Consider the following 17,698-nt stretch of genomic DNA (forward strand, 5'->3'; position numbering starts at 1 on the left):
ATTTGTTTGATTTTTATTGTGCTTCCACTGTTGTTAGCCGCCTGGATTCCCCGTTGATTGGGTGGGATACAAATACATTATTTATTATTATTATTATTATTATTATTATTATTTCATGGCCAGGCATCCATAGTTTTTTGTGGGTTTTTCAGTTTTCGTCAGCATCTTCTCTGAAGATGCCAGCCACAGATGCTGGTGAAATGTCAGGAATAAACTCTTCTAGAACATGGCCACAAAGCCTGAAAAGCCCACAAAAAAACTAAACTGACTTCATTTTCCTGGCAAGAAAGATATGGATAGAGAAGAATCACCATCCCAATTTGAGATGCTGGCTGTCCAACTCTCCAGCCAGTGCTTCACAAATGGAGGCTAGATGACACTTTGGAGGAGAGCAGGGTTTTTTTGGATGAGACTCCACTCCCTTGACATTTGACATCATCCAGCCATCAGTCAGTATTGGGAGGAGGGCACTTGATCTTCCCAGCCTATTCAACAGTCCCCTCCTTCATCTCTCATCCAGAGGTGGGCATTTGGCAGAGGATAGAGGTTTATCTTGACCATCTTTACTGGGTCCCTTGAGTTTATCTGACAATCTCTGGCAAGTTGCTACTTCTCAACCTCATTTTCTTGTTCTGGGAATTAGGAATGGTACACATCACAGGGGTGCTGTGAGGAAAGAGCAAATAGAGCTTGTAAATACTTTTAAAAGGAGTGTATAAATGATTCATGGAGCTACTCTTGTGGAAGCTTCCTTTTTCCTGAAAAGCTACTGTGAGAAGAGTCTGAGATTTCAGTAAATTTAGAGAAGTATTGAGGGTGATCCCATGGTCAGAAATACTGAAAAGGAAGGGAGTTCAGGATGGATGGGAGTTTCTCAAAAGACAGATACTGAAGGCACAATTTCAAACAGTTCCAGTGAGAAAGAAAAATGGGAGGTGTCTCAAGAAACCAGGATGGATGACTAAGGAACTTTCAACTGAGCTAAGATTAAAAAGGGACATGTATAAGAAATGGAAAAATGGGGAAATCACCAAAGAGGAATTCAAAGAAATAGGAGGCATGTGTAGGGGTAAAGTCAGAAAAGCTAAAGCACAGAATGAACTCAGGCTTGCTAGAGAGGTTAAGAACAATAAAAAGGGCTTTTTTGGATATGTCCACAGCAAAAGGAAGAAGAAGGAAATGGTAGGGCCACTGAATGGAGAAGATGGCAAAATGCTAACAGCAGATAGAGAAAAGGCAGAATTACTCAACACCTTCTTTGCCTCCGTCTTCTCAGAAAAGGCAAAGGGGCTCAACCTGAGGATAATGGAGCAGAGGACAGAATAGGGGAATTTCAGCACAGAATAAGTAAAGAGATAGTAGAGGAATACCTTGTTAATCTAAATGAATTTAAGTCTCCAGGACCAGATGAACTACAGTTGGCCCTTCTTATACACAAATTTTTTATACACGGATTCAAGCATACACGGTTTGAAAATGTTCAAAAAAGTATAAATTTCAAATATCAAACCTTGATTTTCCATTTTTTATAAGGGACATCATTTTGCTATGTCATTATATTTAATGGGACTTGAGCATACACGGATTTTGTTATACACGGGGGATCTTGGAACCAAACCACAGCGTATAACAAGGTTGCACTGTACATCCAAGGGTACTAAAAGAACTGGCAAATGTAATATCGGGGCCATTGGCAATAATCTTTGAAAACTCCTGGAAAACAGGAGAGATCCCATCAGACTGGAGGAGGGCAAACGTTGTCCCCATCTTCAAAAAGGGGAAAAAAGAGGATCCCAACAATTATCGTCCAGTTAGTCTGACATCAGTTCTAGGAAAGATTCTGGAGCAGATCATTAAACAGAGAGTCTGTGAACATCTAGAAGGCAATGCCATAATCACAAAAAGTCAACACGGGTTTCAGAGAAACAAGTCATGCCAGACAAATCTCATCTCTTTCTTTGATAAAATTACCAGCTTGGTAGATGAAGGGAATGCTGTGGATATAGTATATCTTGATTTCAGTAAAGCCTTTGACAAGGTTTCCCATGATATTCTTGCAAACAAGCTTGTATAATGTGGGATGGACAAAGGAACTGTTAAATGGATCTGTAATTGGTTGACCGGCCGAACCCAAAGGGTGCTCAACAATGGCACCTTTTCATCCTGGAGAGAAGTGACCAGTGGGGTTCCACAGGGCTCTATCCTGGGCCCAGGGCTATTCAACATCTTTATCAATGACCTGGATGACAGAATTGGGAGCATGCTTATCAAATTTGCAGATAACACCAAATTAGGAGGAATAGCTAATAGCCCAGAGGACAGGATCAAGATTCAAAATGACCTGAATAGACTAGAAAGCTGGGCCACAGCTAACAAAATGAAATTCAACACAGAGAAATGTAAGGTACTGCACTTACGGCGGAAAAATGAAATGCACAGATATAGGATGGGAGACACATTGCTGAATGAAAGTAAATGTGAAAGGGATCTGGGAGTCCAAGTAGACCACAAGTTGAACATGAGTGAACAGTGTGATGTGGCAGCTAAAAAGGCCAATGCAATTTTAGGCTGCATCAATAAAAGTATAGTGTCTAGATCAAGAGAATAGTGCCACTGTATTCTGCTCTGGTCAGGCCACACCTGGAATATTGTGTCCAGTTCTGGGCACCACAATTCAAAAAGTACATTGAGAAACTGGAGCGTGTCCAAAGGAGGGCATACCCCTCAGAGACTTCTTAAAAAAATCTTTTTTTAATGTCAAGATCTTTCCCTTCAAAGGGAGTTTGACAGAATAGGAGTCATTACCAAAAAGGCCTGTCACTAGTACCGGCCGGGCTAACAGGGCTCAAAGGTCAGCTGAAGAGATGGGTCTCTAAGGTTGATCTCAAGGCACAGTCAGGCTCCTCCAGGTACAAGCAGTCTCTCAGCGAAGCTGGACCTAAACTATTTAGAGCTTTACCTTAGATGTTAATCCCTTTTGAACATTGTACAGCTAGTATTGAATCTATCATAAACAGAAGGCAGGTCTTAAATCCTCCCTCACTTTTTTGATAGATCTTTTGGACATTTTTGACAATAAATACTTTTGGAAATACAAAGAATATTATTTTCAAATCAAAGAGGTAGCAATGGCCGGCTGAGCCAGCACTGACAATTTATTTATGGCTGATTTAGAGGGAAAGATCATTTTGAATCCCAATAACAACCAGATTTTCTCCTGCCTGACATTCTATATTAGATACAAAGAGGACGTCTTTATTTTCTAATACAGGAAGAGTTTCTCTTCTTCTTCTTCTTTTAAATATTAACAACATTAAAGATCAAGTTCACGGTTTGAAATGGGCTGAGAAGCATGCTGGTGAGCAGTGCATGTGGCAAAGCACTGGTATCTATTGTTCCGACTGCCTAGACACAGAGCACCTCAGCAGCTACATTCTGAAATTTCTGGGCCATCCCTGTACAGCACCGACCACAATTTTAAGTGCTCTGTACATAATAATCCCGTGAGGTGAGTTTGCTTGAGAGAGGGTAATTTGCTGAGGCACCCAGTGAGTTTTGTGGCTGGGTCTGGTGCCTATTAAAACCCTCGAGGAGTGGCCATAGTTGAGTGGTAGAACACATGACTGCATGCAAGAGGATCTTGGCTTCACTCCAGGGCATCTCCATTTAAAACAAAAGGATCAAGTAGCCATTGATGGGAAAGAGCTCATCCCTGCCAGGCAAAGCAGACACTCCTGAGCTGGACGGACATGTAGTTTGATCTGGTATAGTGCATTTTACTATGTCCTGTTTGCTACACAGTTTGTTAGCCTTCACTATGGCATTTGCAGGCTAACTAGGTGCAAGAGATACAGTCCTTTTCATTGTTCATGAGATCCCTGCCAATTCTCTGTTGTACTCCCAGCACCCTTCTCTCAGCCCAGAAGTGCAGCAGGCTAGGGAAGGGTCCTGGGCCCAGGTCTCATGGTGTAGCTCTTCTTGTCAGGCCAAGCGCACTACCTGGAAAATATATTTACATACATTTGCCATATTTGTCAACTGTAGTCTGAATCCCATTGTGGGAGAAAGATGGGATCTAGCTGGGCCAAAACTAACAAAATGAACTTCAACAGGGAGAAATGTAAGATACTGCACTTAGAAAAAATGAAATGCATAGATGTAGGATGAAGGACATCTGGCTTAAGGAGACTTCTACATGTGAAAGGGATCTAGGAGTCCTAGTAGACCACAAGTTGAACATGAGTCAACAGTGCGATTCGGCAGCTAAAAAGGCCAATGCAATTTTAGGCTGCATCAATAGAAGTATAGTGTCTAGATCAAAAGAAGTAATAGTGCCACTCTATTCTGCCTTGGTCAGGCCTCACTTAGTTCTCCAGTTCTGGGCACCACAATTCAAAAAGGATGTTGACAAATTGGAGTGTGTCCAAAGGAGGGCCACCAAAATGGTGAAGGGTCTGGAAATCATGCCTTATGAGGAAAGATTTAGGGAGCTGCGCATGTTACAGAAAAAGAGATTCCACCCCAACATTAGGAGGAACATCCTGACAGTAAGAGTTGTTCAACAGTTGAAGACATTGCCTTGGAGAGTGTTGGAGTCTCCTTCTTTGAAGGTCTTTAAACAGAGGCTGGATGGCCATCTGTCTCATGGAGTGCTTTGATTGAGATTTCCTGCATGGCCGGGGTTTGGGCTGGATGGCTCTTGGGGTCTCTTCCACCTCTATGATTCTATAAAATAAATCAGTAGTGTTTTGTTTTGTTTTAATTTGAAAGGTGCACTCTGTGCAACTGAGGTTGATGCTTAAGGTATTGTGCTTAATGACATCTTCTGGTGCAGTCTCCTGACACATCATGAGATGTTATAGTCAGATCTAAGGTTCTGGCCTTGAAATCTCAGAGTAGCTGGGATCTGGCAACCTCCGGAAGGCTGTAGCTCAGGGTTTAGTCCCTCTTGTGCACCTTTTGATAGAAAAATTAGACCTCATCCCCTCCTGCACTTTCTACCTGAATAGAGAAGTGATAAGAATAAAGATATATATGGCAACTCTAATTGGGGCTCACACTTGTGACAAAGGCAGCAATAAAAATGTTCTATAGTACTTCTAGTTGTCAAAGAGTTCCCCCCACACACACCTTTTCCTCTTGTTTACTTACAGAAAATGAACCTCCTTCCTCATTGGTCTCTGGCATCATTGACTACAACATGCCCCTCACCTCCACCTACTTGAAACAGATGAAGCTACGAGTAATGAATTCCCAGGAGCAGGTAAGCTTTCTCTCCCCCTTATTTATCAGATAAGTCTTATGGCATTCCAGCAAGTATGCACAAAACACAGAGCCTGGGAAACATTCGGATACTAAAACTCCCAGAATCGTGCCGCAAGAATAACTGTTGGGGGACTCTGAGAGGTGTAGCCCAAAAAGGAGCTTTCCCAAGCTCTGGCAAATTAAACAGTTAAATAATTTGAGCAGCAAACCTTGTGTTTCTGAAACAGTGGGCTCTCCCTTGAATCGTACAGATGTAGTTAATGGGTGGAGCTCTGGGTGGAGTATTAAGTCTTATGTCTTACTTGGAAGTTAATTGGTTTATAATTGTACCTTGTACGAAAGATAAGAAGGTCCACCAAGAAGAGAAACAGTGGAATTCTTTCTTTTGGAAGCAAGGAAGCAAACAGTGGTCCATTAAGTGACACTCACACTCTCTTGTATTTACATCTCTGCACAAAGGAAAGGAAATGTGTGCTAGACCTGATATTAACAAAGGTGGAAAACAGTTTTAGAAGACTTATAGTGGATTAATTAATCATTTGAGGTATCTTTTGGACTGAGTTCCATCTCTATGTATGGTAGAAAGTCTGGATAGTTGATTCTTATTACAGGTTGAGTCTTCCTTATCCGAAATGCTTGGGATCAGAAGTGTTTTGGATTTTAGATTTTTTCCTGATTTGGAACTCTTCTACATCTTGGAGTTGGGACCCAAATCTAAACAAAAAATTAATTTATATTTCATACACACTTTCTGCACATAGCCTGAAGGTAATTTTATACACAGTATTGTCAATAATTTTTGTGTGTGAAACAAGTTGGTGTCTACTGAACCATCAGAAAGCAATGCTGTCACTATATCAGCCACCCATGAAAAAAGGCTTGGTTTTTGGAATATTTTGGATTTCAGAATTTCAGATAAGGGAGACTCAACCTGTGCTTATGGTAATTTCTTTTTAGCTCTTCTGTAGCAGTTCAACCTTGCAGTTAGGCTAAAACTAAGTATGAAAGGATTGAAGTTAGTATGCATTCTTAAAGTAGTTGTTGACAGGAAAGATTTCACCATTGCCAGGCAAAAGAGGCACTCCTGGGCTGGATGGACAAATAGTTTCCCCTAGTATAGTGGACTGTGCTTTTTTACCCTTTGCTGAAGTGGAGAGAATAGAGGATAGCTGTATTTCTGACTTGCAGGAAAAACTAGAGAGAGACTATTGTAATAAATTTATGAAGGCATGGTGTGTGAACAGGAGAGTTGTAACTGTAATGGTTGTATCTGAAAATGAACAGGTCCTAGGCATTGCTTTTTTAAATGTATTTTGTCACAGTGGTTGAAAGGAAACAGCAAACTGAGTGAAATTGGGGTGTTTTGTTTTGTTTTGTTTTGCCAAATTGGCATAAGGTGCTTAATGCATGTGTTTTGAAAGAGTCTTTCACTGCATCTGCACTGCAGAAATAATGCAATTGGACACTGCTTTAACTGCCATGGCTCAATGCTATGGAATTCTAGGATTTGTAGTTTTGTGAGATATTTAACCTTCCCTGCCATACAGCTCTGGTTCCACAACAAATGGAATTCCCTCACATTGAGCCATGGCAGTTAAAGTGGTGTCCAACTGCATTATTTCTGCAGTGCAGATGCAGCCTTCATGGTTTTCATGAGGCTTCATATTTGTAGGAAGAAAAAGAACTTTCGCCTCTTTTGAAGCCCAGAATAAGCCAAGCCAGGCTTAAAGAGGATCATTTTGTTTAGGATGAAGAGAGCAGAAAGTGTCGGAGGGGTAATCTGTTAAAATGGACTAATCCCTTTCAATCTCTTTGGCCTGAGATCCCACCAAATGTTTGTTGTGTTGTTGCTTTTAATCATTGGTTGGTAACCTGTCCCCAAGGGTCCCTGCATTTGAGGCTCTGAACCTAATTCTGCCTAAGGGGCTGCTGTGTCTAAGACCTTTTGAAGCATCCTCATCTTTCAGGGTTGTGTCCCGACAACAAATATTTCGCTCTCACAAGATGCAATAATGGCCACCGGCTGAGATTTCTGCAGGGTGGGGAGATGTTTCAGGGGGACACTGTGCCTACATTTTGTTCTTGTTGTGTGCCTTCAAGTCGTTTCTGACTTATGGCAACCCTTAGGTGACCCTATCATGGGGTTTTCTTGGCAAGATTTGTTCCCCTAAGGCTGAGAGCATGTGACTTGACCAAGGTCACCTGATGGGTTTCATGGTCTAACTGGGAATCGAAGCCTGGTCTCCAGAGTTGTAGTCCCATGCTCAAACCCCTACAACACACTGATTCCCGTGTCTAAATTACCCAGAGGTTTTGTCAGAGAGCATTGGAGACTTGGTTAGGCTGTGCTAGATCTCATCTGCTTACCTGTTCTATTCTTACACAGCCATATTTCAGTTAACAAGGCAGATAGGTTCCTGAGCATTGCTTTTTGGTACAGAGTCAGAAATAACATGAACAGAATAGGGATGGATTCCTTCACACACACAAAAGTTCAACATAATTTTAAAAATAGTTTTTCGTGGGTTTTTTGGGCTATGTGGCCATGTTCTAGAAGAGTTTATTCCTGACATTTGCCAGCATCTGTGTTCTGGGAGGATATGCAAAGAGGATTTGTGTCAACTTCAACTAAGACAACTTCAACAGGAAAGAAGAAACCTTGAAGTTAGTAATGTTTGGCTACCCGTCCTGAAAAACACTAAAATCAAGACCCAGCAAATGCAAATGAAAACCACCCAGGATCAGGGTTTTTTTCCTGCAGACAATAGATCTCTGATTAAACAGACACTAACCTCTTTGCATATCCTCCCACCCGGAGGCCTTGCCATTAAACAACCGAACATGGAAATCACTCCTCCCAACCCAGATTCCTACAGTATATATAAATACCCCACTCTCTTCCATGCCAGCATTCTCTGAAGATGCCAGCCACAGATGCTAACGAAACATCAGGAATAAACTCTTGTAGAACATGGCCTCATAGTCTGAAAAACCCACAAAAAAAACTATGGATGGCGGGCATGAAAGCCTTTGACTTCATAATTTTAAGAACTTTTAAATTCAAAACTAACCATGTGCCCATGTGTAGTAAAGCCATCAGATCAGGCAAGCTTTGCATAAGTAAACAAAAACAATTTGGGTTGTCTAGCCAACATGGTGTAGTGGTTTGAGCATTGGACTAAGGACTCTGGAGATCTGGGTTTGAATCGCCGCTCGGCCATGGAATGGGACTGGGTGACCTTGGGGAAGCCACACGCTCTCAGCCTCAGAGGAAGGCAAAGACAAACCCCCTCTGAACATATCTTGGCTTTTTCTGAGGCTGAGAGAGTATGACTTGCCCAAGGTCATCCACTGGGTTTCTGTGGCTGAGCGGGGATTTGAACCCTGGGTTTCAGAGTCATAGTTTAGTGCTCAAACCACTACATTACACTGGCTACTGTTTAAAAGGGTACTAAATAATAAAACTTGAGGTGTTCTGCCTGCACCGCTCCACAATCTTTTACGAGGGACAGGACAAAATTGGGGAAATGAATGAAGGTTTTCTGTTCTGATGTTTGAATTGTAGCCCTGCAGATTGAGGGATACCATGTATTTTAGGGGGGCTTCCTCCCACGTCCATTACTTAATTCCCAGTTCCATAAATTAATTATGTGCGACAAATAATGAACTTACGGAATTGACTTCTGTAAGATGCAGCGATGCATACTGGCTTAGATGGCTTTAAAAGTGGATTAAACAGATTTGTGTATGGCACTCGTCGTAGGTGGAATCCCAGAAGCCTAGAGTTGGAGAGGTCATTGGAGGCCATTAGTCCAACTGGCTACTCTTCCCATTAAGTTTGCTCTGATGTTCAACCCTAATAACAAAACAGACCTCCATGTTCAGAGGCGAGTAGGACAGACAGAAGAGAAGGGCTGTTGCCATCACACTTTTGTTTGGGGCTTGGAAAAAAGCCAACTTTTATGAAGTATGTCTCCCCGAATCCCCCATGCTGGCTGGGAGTTTTTGGGATTTGTAGTCCAAACCATCAACTTTTCCAGACTCTGGTTGAAAAGAGAATACTGGAGTAGAGGGATCTTTGGCATGATTCTGTTAAGCTTTCATACTCTTACAATGACATGGCCATAACAAGAGGATAACTTTTTCACCGGAAAGCTTTTATTCCTGCGCAAAGTCTTGCCTGAAAGAGCGTAAGAAGACTTAATTGATTCCTCTTGTGGTATCTGGCTTGGCTTGTTTGCCTGAGACTTCGGGAAATGTGTATTGTATGAGGCGCCTGCTCTTTGATGGGTTATGAAGCGCTGTTAGTTGGATGGTTCTGTCTCAGTGTGTGAGAATGAAATCAATACTTTTCTTATCCCTCCAGCTCTGTGTTTCCATGAGAATTGGGATAGAGATCTCGTTCATTTCTTTCTCTAAGGCTTGTTTAGGATTAAGACCCTTGTTGCTCTTGTGGTGTTTTAACTGCAGTCTGGTCTTCAGCTTGGAAATCTGTTAAAGTGAATGTCGAAACCTTTTTTGAAAGCTTTTTAGGTGGCAGCCAAGGTAAGGTCATTATGGCTGAGATCCTATGAGGAAGAGACGCAGTGCAATTTTACATTCATGGATAGGCTGGCCATATTTCCTTGAGACAAAAATGAGACATTGGGATGGCAAAAAACAAGACGGGGTTATGTAATATTCTGTATTTATGAAAACATAAAACAATAACAAAAGCTTTACTACATAAACATATTGAGCTAACAATTATTTTTCAGGGGACTGTGCCAGGAATATTTTTCCGATGAAATAATCTTACGCAGCAAATTTCAGTCTTTCAACACTTTATCATAAAACACTATACACCCCATGACACAATTTTTTTTGGACAGCCGCAATTTCAAACAGGGATCTTCAAACCATTTTTGCAACATAACAATGTTTTCCTGGAAAACAGGACAAAAATGACATTTATATTAAAACGACGGGACAGTCTGGAAATGTGGGGGCAAAATGGTACTGTCCCATTTAAAACGGTATGTATGGTCAGCCTATTCATGGAGTTACAAAACAGTTGCGTGATGCTCCTTGTTAGTGAATGGTGATGCTGAACAACCAAGTGTGCACCTGCGCATGCAATGTGCCACGCACATCTGCATGCACAGCACACAATGCATGTACAGATCCACCTTCGCAGCCTTGAATTGATGCAAACACTCTTCATCCAACAAAAATGTCCGACTCCTTCCCTTAAGACGCCACCAGGATTGCAGCCCATCTCTGTGCGCCAGTAGCTGCTGTGGGAACTCGCATGCCTCGTGTGTCCCTGTTAGGCTTCCTGCTGGTTGCTATGGATTTGCAAGACCCATCTGGGCTATTTTAAGAGACAGAGTTGCCACAGCAGCACCAGCCCAGCCCTCCTCCTTTTGCATACCTTAAAACTCTTTGGATTGTCTCTGTAGAAATTTGGAGTGTGTGTGTGTGTATGTGGAGTGGAAGTGTGTCACACCTGCTGCAGGTGCCACATTTGGAGAGTATCTTCAGGAAGCATTTTTGTTCGACCTGGAGGCATGAGGGTGGAGCAGATAGCGCGAGAAGGCTGGCTGCGGTAGAAGGCTACGGAAGTGAGTCGGAGCTGAAGGTTGCCTTGTTCTGGTGAGGATTAAAGCCGTGTGCCACCCCCTCCCCTTGCTCCAAGGCTAAAGGTGATTGTGTAGAGAGTCTGTGTGTGACTTTTGTATTTCTTGAAAAACATGTGCTGGAATGCCCTCTCCTTGGTGCCCTCCTTGGCACTGACGTCGGCTTCGTTTGCCATGAAGCTAAAGCTTGGCTTTTCGTAAGAGCTTTGGGGACCTAATGATTTCATCCTAATTCCTGTATTAGTTGAGTGTGGGTGTGTGCGAAGGGGGTGGGTGGGTGGGTTCTACACCGGTATCACTTTTTAAATGATTCTACCTTTAAATTATTCAGTTTAGTATGTTTTTAGATGGTCTATGCTTGTTTTTTAATTTGCTTAAACTGACTTTTTACTTTTTCTAAGTCAGCCAGAAATCTGATGATATTGCACAGGATATACATAGCTAAATGAATAAATAAATAAATACGCCTTCTTTGGAGGTGTTTAAGCAGAGGCTGGATGGCCGTCTGTCACAGGGAGTGCTTTGACTGTGTCTCCCTGCGTGGCAGAAGGGGGTTGGATTTTGGGGGTCTCTTCCAGCTCTAGGATTCTGTGGTTCTGTGGTTCAATTGCTTGACATCGCTGCGACCGGGAACAGTAAATCCCCTTCCCCTTACATTGTGGTGGGCAAACTGCAGGCTATACACAGCCCTCCAAAAACCATTTTAGTATCTTAACCCAATACATCCCTCAACTACTAGAGAAAATGAATGTTGGTAGAAAATCATATTTTGTGGTTTGGACTTGCTGAAAAGTCAGTGCCCCTCAGGCTAGAAAAGTTATATTTTAAAGCAGTTTGTTGTGGTAATATTTTACGTAGCTTGTGTGCTATTGTGTACACATGCATATAGAGTTTGTTTCATTTGCACAGACTTCCATTTTTCAAAGGGAGCCTTCCTGTCTTTTATAATTGCTCTGAGTCTGCTATAAAAGCACATCCTGACATCCTTTGGAGATCATTTGTAGTTTCTCTCGTATGTGTTACAGATGTTATTCAGGTCTGTATCACTGTAATTTTATATAACTATCAACCATCCTGGAGGGATGTGATCCTTCTGACTTTTCAACTTAACAGTTAGCCCTCCATATCCACAGATCCATGGGTTCAACTATCCACAGTTTGAAAATATTCCAGAATGATTTAAATTCAAAAAAGCAGACCTTGATTTTGCTATTTTCTGTAAGGGACACCTTTTCACTACATCATTGTATATTTGTAGATAGAAGACTGCAAAAGGCGAGGGGAGACTGGGCTGTTTTTGTTGTTAACTGCCTTTGAGTCCATCCTGACTCATAGCGACCCTGTGGATGAGACATCTCCAAGATTCCCTATCCTCCACTGCTCTGCTTAGGTCTTGTACTTGTGTAAAAATATATTTTTGTGCGTTTTGGCAGCTTTGTAAAAAGAAGCTTCATTGTCAGAGGCTTTGTCAACTGAGGGGCAGTACAGACCGCCACAAAACGGTGGTCTGCATTTGCCCATTTTAACTCCAGCGGGACAGCGCAGCCCCCAAACCGTGCAGCACTGGAGTATTCGCAATGTAAGCAATGCACGGTGATGTGCAAATGCTGCACGTTGCTTCTGTAAAAATGGCAGTGCCCATATGGACGGGATGCCACCATTACTCCACCACCACACCGTATTGGCACCAGCATGGCGCATTCAGACGGTCTGTTCCGGGCCTGAGTTATGCCTGTACTATATTCTAATACAGTCGGCCTTCCTTATGCACGGATGTTTTATCCATGGACTCAAACATCCACAGCTCGAAAATATTCTAAAAAAGTATAAATTTCAAATAGCAAACCTTGATTTTCCATTTTATATAAGGGGCACCATTTTACTGTGCCGTTGAGCATCCATAGATTTTATTTGGTCCTGGAACCAAAACCCAGCAGATAACAAGGGTCCACTGTACTTCCTTTTAACCAGCTTTGCTCATAATTTAAAACCACATGCCCTGCCATCGTTTCCATACTTCTAAAACACCATTCTGTGTACCCTCCTGACTCACACATCCCTATGATAACATGTTTCCTCCCTACATTTTTTCTTTCTGCTGATGTGAAAAATTGTGCTTTCTTGGTACCTATGCCTGCCGCAATGAGAGACTTGCAAAAGTCCTCACCTTCTCTTCAGTGACCGGTGGGTTGGGGAATCCTGAGCTTTGTTCCTTTGCAAATGTGTTGGTCCTGATGCATGCAAGGTCCTTTCTGTCTTCCTCTCGCCCATCCACCCAGACGTCCCATACTTCCCGTTTCCAAGAAACTTGAGGTTCATGTTTGAGTCTGCAGAAATGAACAAGAGGAAACTGCAAAGGCAGCCACACCTTCTGTGCAGACCAGTGTTCAGAGAAAGGGCAGCAGTGGTGCACCGACTTTGCGTAGCGAAAGGAAGGCTGGAGTATTCCTGCTTCCTCATTTCATCTTAATTCTGAAAGCCTCCCAATGAGGTCGATTGGAGAAGGAGTCTGAACACAGCGAGGAAAGTACAGTAACTCTTCATATGGAATACAGGACAATGCTCCTTTACCTAGATAGCTTAATTAGGCAAATTAGCCAGGAATAGCAAAATGGAGTCTGACCTCAGATGCTAAAAGGGAGATATAGGGCAGTATAGCTTGACACACTGAAGGTCTCTAAACTGAGTGACGAAAAAGACTAACGAGGAGAGTCTCGTACTTGTGAATATTTATTTAACATTAATGCAAAAACTTACTAAATTCATAAATTGCATGGGTTTACTACAGTGATACAATTTAAACATCCAGTGAAATAATGGAACTATATAAACCATCTGGAAAATGATCGTACAAGAAAAATATTGAAAAGTAACCATAATGCAAGTTGTCCTGTCTCTAACTCTTTTTTAAAACCTAGATAGCTTAATTAGGCAAATCAGCCAGGATAGCGCAATGGAGTCTGACTTCAGATGCTGTCTGTTTGGCTTCAAGCCTTTCCTGAATGTTTTCAGAGGGAAATACCTGGACATTTGGCTCTTACAGTTTGGTCTAAAGAAGCACAAGTTCTTGTGATATAGTTCCTTGGATTTTGCAGGTGGTTGTCATCTCTGTGCCCACATATTCCATACTTTTGGGTGGGGGGATGTTTGTAGCAATTTTAATAGCTTTGCTGAGAACATTGTATAGACTGAATGGCAATTTTAAAAAAATATTCTTGCAGTGCTCTAATGCAGAAGTGGCTTCTCAGTGATGTCCTGATTCACTATAAATACAATACTACAAAAACGGATAAGAGAGAAGGAGATGCACTATAAAGCAAATAATTTTTTAAAAACCATGATAGAAGGTGTAGAGAAAGAGACTTTTTTGTTGTTGTTCTGACATTTCTCGAAAATGAAAAGAAACCCACACTTGCGGATGGGAATAAAATATTGCAGCCCTTTCTTGGTGCCCAGGATGGCCAAAAAATAGTCCAGAATAACAGAAGCATCATTTGGGTATTTAAAACATCCTGAGAGCTACAGCAGTAAATGTCACAATCTCCTTCCTGAGTGCTGCTTACCAACAGCCCTTCTCTGGTCTTGTAAAGTCAGCCTCCTTTTATTGAATTAATCCACCTGTAATGGGATTGTCCTCTGTTCCTGCTGCTTTCCATTTCACTGAGCATTGTCACCTTTTCCAGTGAGGTGTGTGCCGTCTCATGATCTGTCCAACGCATCTTAGACTTTTTGTCACAACCTGGCGATTTACCTCTTACATTTTGACTTTTCTGCTGTTCCTACATTGAGCAACTCTTGGGGGAAAAAATGACTTCAAGTAGAGGAGAGAAGTTTGTTTCCCTTCCCCTTCCTTAGCTAAACACTAAAACCAGTGGAGTGGCTGCTGCTGCCAGTTCAAACCAGGAAGCAGCCGATGACAGTAAATGGAAAGGCAGCCAGTACATCCAGTTCAGAGCTGTTGCTGGTGGCAGGCAGCCAAAGGGAAAGGCTTTGCACAAGGAAGATCCCAATTTCACTCCTGGGCTTTTTCCATCAAAAAGGACCTCAATTTAGTAGGTCCATGGTGAGAGACTGCTGCCATTTGGGAGAAAGGAGACAGATGAGAGGGCAGTGACAATGGCAGAATTAATGCATCTTAACACTGCTTTCACTGTCATAGCTCCATCCTGTGTAATCCTGGGATTTGCAGTTTGTTGTGGTAGCAGGACGCTCTGACAAAGAAGGCTAAATATCTCACAATTCTCAGAATTGCATATCACTGAGCCATGGCAATTAAAGCAATGTCAAAAAAACCCTGCATTAATTCTGCAATGTAGATGTAAGCCAATGCTGAGGAATGGGAACAAGGCGGTTGTGCAAACCCTGTGCTGAGATTTATCAGGAGATGACACTTTCCTCAGCAAGTCAGGGGACAGACCAGACCTCCCCAGCTTTTTTTCCATTTCAGTCCTGTACTCCTGTTTGTAGGTCTCTTCTTTTAGGCTTCTATCCCATCAACAAGTCTCCTTGACTGCTCCTTTGGTGCCCTTCTTTGTGCCAAAGTGGTTTCAGTGCTATCTGTTGCTCTTGGGTCATTTTGGGGAACAGTTGTCTCCCAACTGGGAGAACAGCATCTGACTGATCTTCCCTTTCTATTAGCAAGCAGCCAGCTTCATGGAAGAAGGGTCACCCATCACTCCTTTCCAGAAGAAAGTCTTGGCCCCAGGCAGATTCTTAAAAACAAGACTTCTCCCAGTTTTTGTTTGTTGTTACTTGGCATCAACTTTGATGGTGCTATGAATGAGAGACCGTCTTGAGTTCTGGGCGTCTGGCTCAGTTCTTGGGAACGCAAAGAATGTGTGGCTTCCATGACTGAATCCATCCAACTATAGTGAAGCTTTGCAAGATCAGTAGAGTTTTGATGTAGGTAGGCTGAGGGTAGGCTAGTGGTTTCCGTGTTGGACTATGACTCTGGAGACCAGGGTTCAATGCCCCACTTGGCCATGGAAGCCCACAGGGTGACCCTGGACATGTCATATGTTCTCAGCCCTAGGAAATCCCATGAGAGGGTTACCATAAGTTGGAAACAACTTGAAGGCATACAACAAGGCTGAGGGTAGGAGGAATCTGTGTCACATTTCAGCACCACCTAGAAGAGGCTTGAATTTTGGATCTCCACTTCATTCCCATGGTCTTGAACCCTTCTCACCATGAAACACGTGCTGCCCTTAGCTCTTAAGACAGTTCTTCCTAGATTTTCCAAACCTCAACACACACACACAAACACAAACACAAACACAAACACACACTGCTCTTGGGTGGTTATTTTAAAAATTAATTAATGGTAAAAATGAATAATAATTTGAAAGCAGATATAGGATAAAAAATATATAGGATCAATATAAATATATAGGATACACACACATACACACACACACTCATATAGGATACATGACTCTTGTTGGCACAAATGAATCTTTATCTTGATACCTCCCCAAGGTAAAAGTAACTTATCTTTTTACTTCCCTTCATTTCGTGCCCTTCTTTATGTTTTTTTCATGCCCAAGTCAGGTTTCAACCCATAATCCCATAGCAGCATCAGGATGAAATCACATCAATAAAGACAGCGAAATAATAAAGAAAAACCGACTTTGTGCCACTTTCTTGTTGCCAAATGCATCCATTTGGACTTGCAAGGAGCCCTGCCTTCCCTTCTGTTGTCCGTCTGGGAGAGAGAGAGGACCATTCATTGCCCTTAACAGGTGACAACCTTGAATGGCTCAGTGGATGTTCATTCTTGCCTCCAGAAGCAAGAGGGAGGTGGGACCAAAAGAAAGACTTTTCTCTTTGTGATCTGCTATGGATAGTATAAAGATTTGAGACACATTTAAAAATCTGCAGTCTGTTGGCTGATTTGCTGTTGAAGAAAGCAGACAGCTTTCCCAACTGTCTTCTGTTTGTGGAAGACATCCGGAGCCTGGAACTCACAAGGGACCAGATTTGGGGAAGCCTGAACAATACGGCAAAACTGAGGGTGCTGTCTTTTGCTTAACTTTTTTAAAACGACCTTTTTAAAACATTAATGACACAAGACTCAGCTTCAGAGCTCTTTAGCAAGCTTTGGCTAGAGCATCTTGTTACTGTTGTTCTTATTCTTTCAAGGGAAGAAAGAAGTTGGCAGCATGACCTCTCCTAGACTTACGCCGCCGCCTTCCTCAGATGCATAGAGGCAGGTTGTGTGTCAGAATGTCAGTTGAGATGGGAAGGAAGCCCTGCTGCCCCTCCTCGGCTGGAGTGCCCTCTCCATCTGCCAGCCCTTGGGGCTCCCTCTCTCCATGGCGGAAGGGGGCTGGGTTGGGTGGCCTTTGGGTGCCATGCTTCTGGGCTCCCAGCTGAGGCCCTTCCCTCGGTCTGGCTTTCAGAGGGTCCCAGACTCTGGCCTTCCAGGGTTGCAGAGTCTTTGGCTCCCAGGACCCCAGGGCTGAGGCTTCTGGGAGGAGGAGACGCCCCGAACTCCTGGAAGACGAGAGCTTTGGGGCTGAAGAGCCGGGTATATGTTCATCCTCATCCTCATCCTCATCATCCTCATCCTCCGAGTTTGGAATCCCTGAAATGCCAGACTGCCCTTGATGCACTCCCTCTGTGCGCCTCTGTCCTGAGGGCCCTGCTTCTGCCCTCCTCCTCCTCCTTGCTTCTCTTCTACCTCCTCCTCCTCCTCTTTCTTCTTCCTCCCTCCTTCTTCTTCTCCTTCTCCTTCTTCTTCTTCCCTGCCTGGCTGCCTCCCTCCCTCTTTCTCCGGCTGGGAGTGACGCTCTCCCTCCGCAGGGCCGGCCCTC

General features: G+C 42.9%; 1 protein-coding gene across 3 annotated transcripts in view; it reads left to right on the plus strand.

Annotated features, from left to right (window-relative positions):
- The window catches only part of NOL4L (nucleolar protein 4 like), a 188,794-nt gene that overhangs the window by 95,227 nt on the left and 75,869 nt on the right, over window positions 1-17,698 (plus strand). For 2 of the 3 annotated variants that reach the window (XM_089513435.1, XM_089513438.1), the window contains exon 4: window positions 5,154-5,263. In XM_089513435.1, the coding sequence (XP_089369561.1) occupies window positions 5,154-5,263 (110 nt within the window). Of the gene's footprint in view, window positions 1-5,153; window positions 5,264-10,710; window positions 10,900-17,698 lie in introns of those variants that run through there. The other variant, XM_089513437.1, reaches the window with a different exon arrangement.

Source organism: Sceloporus occidentalis, unplaced genomic scaffold, assembly GCF_023333645.1.
Source record: "Sceloporus occidentalis isolate IW3139 unplaced genomic scaffold, rSceOcc1.0.p SCAF_3, whole genome shotgun sequence".
In the NCBI taxonomy this organism is placed as follows: Eukaryota; Metazoa; Chordata; class Lepidosauria; order Squamata; family Phrynosomatidae; genus Sceloporus; species Sceloporus occidentalis.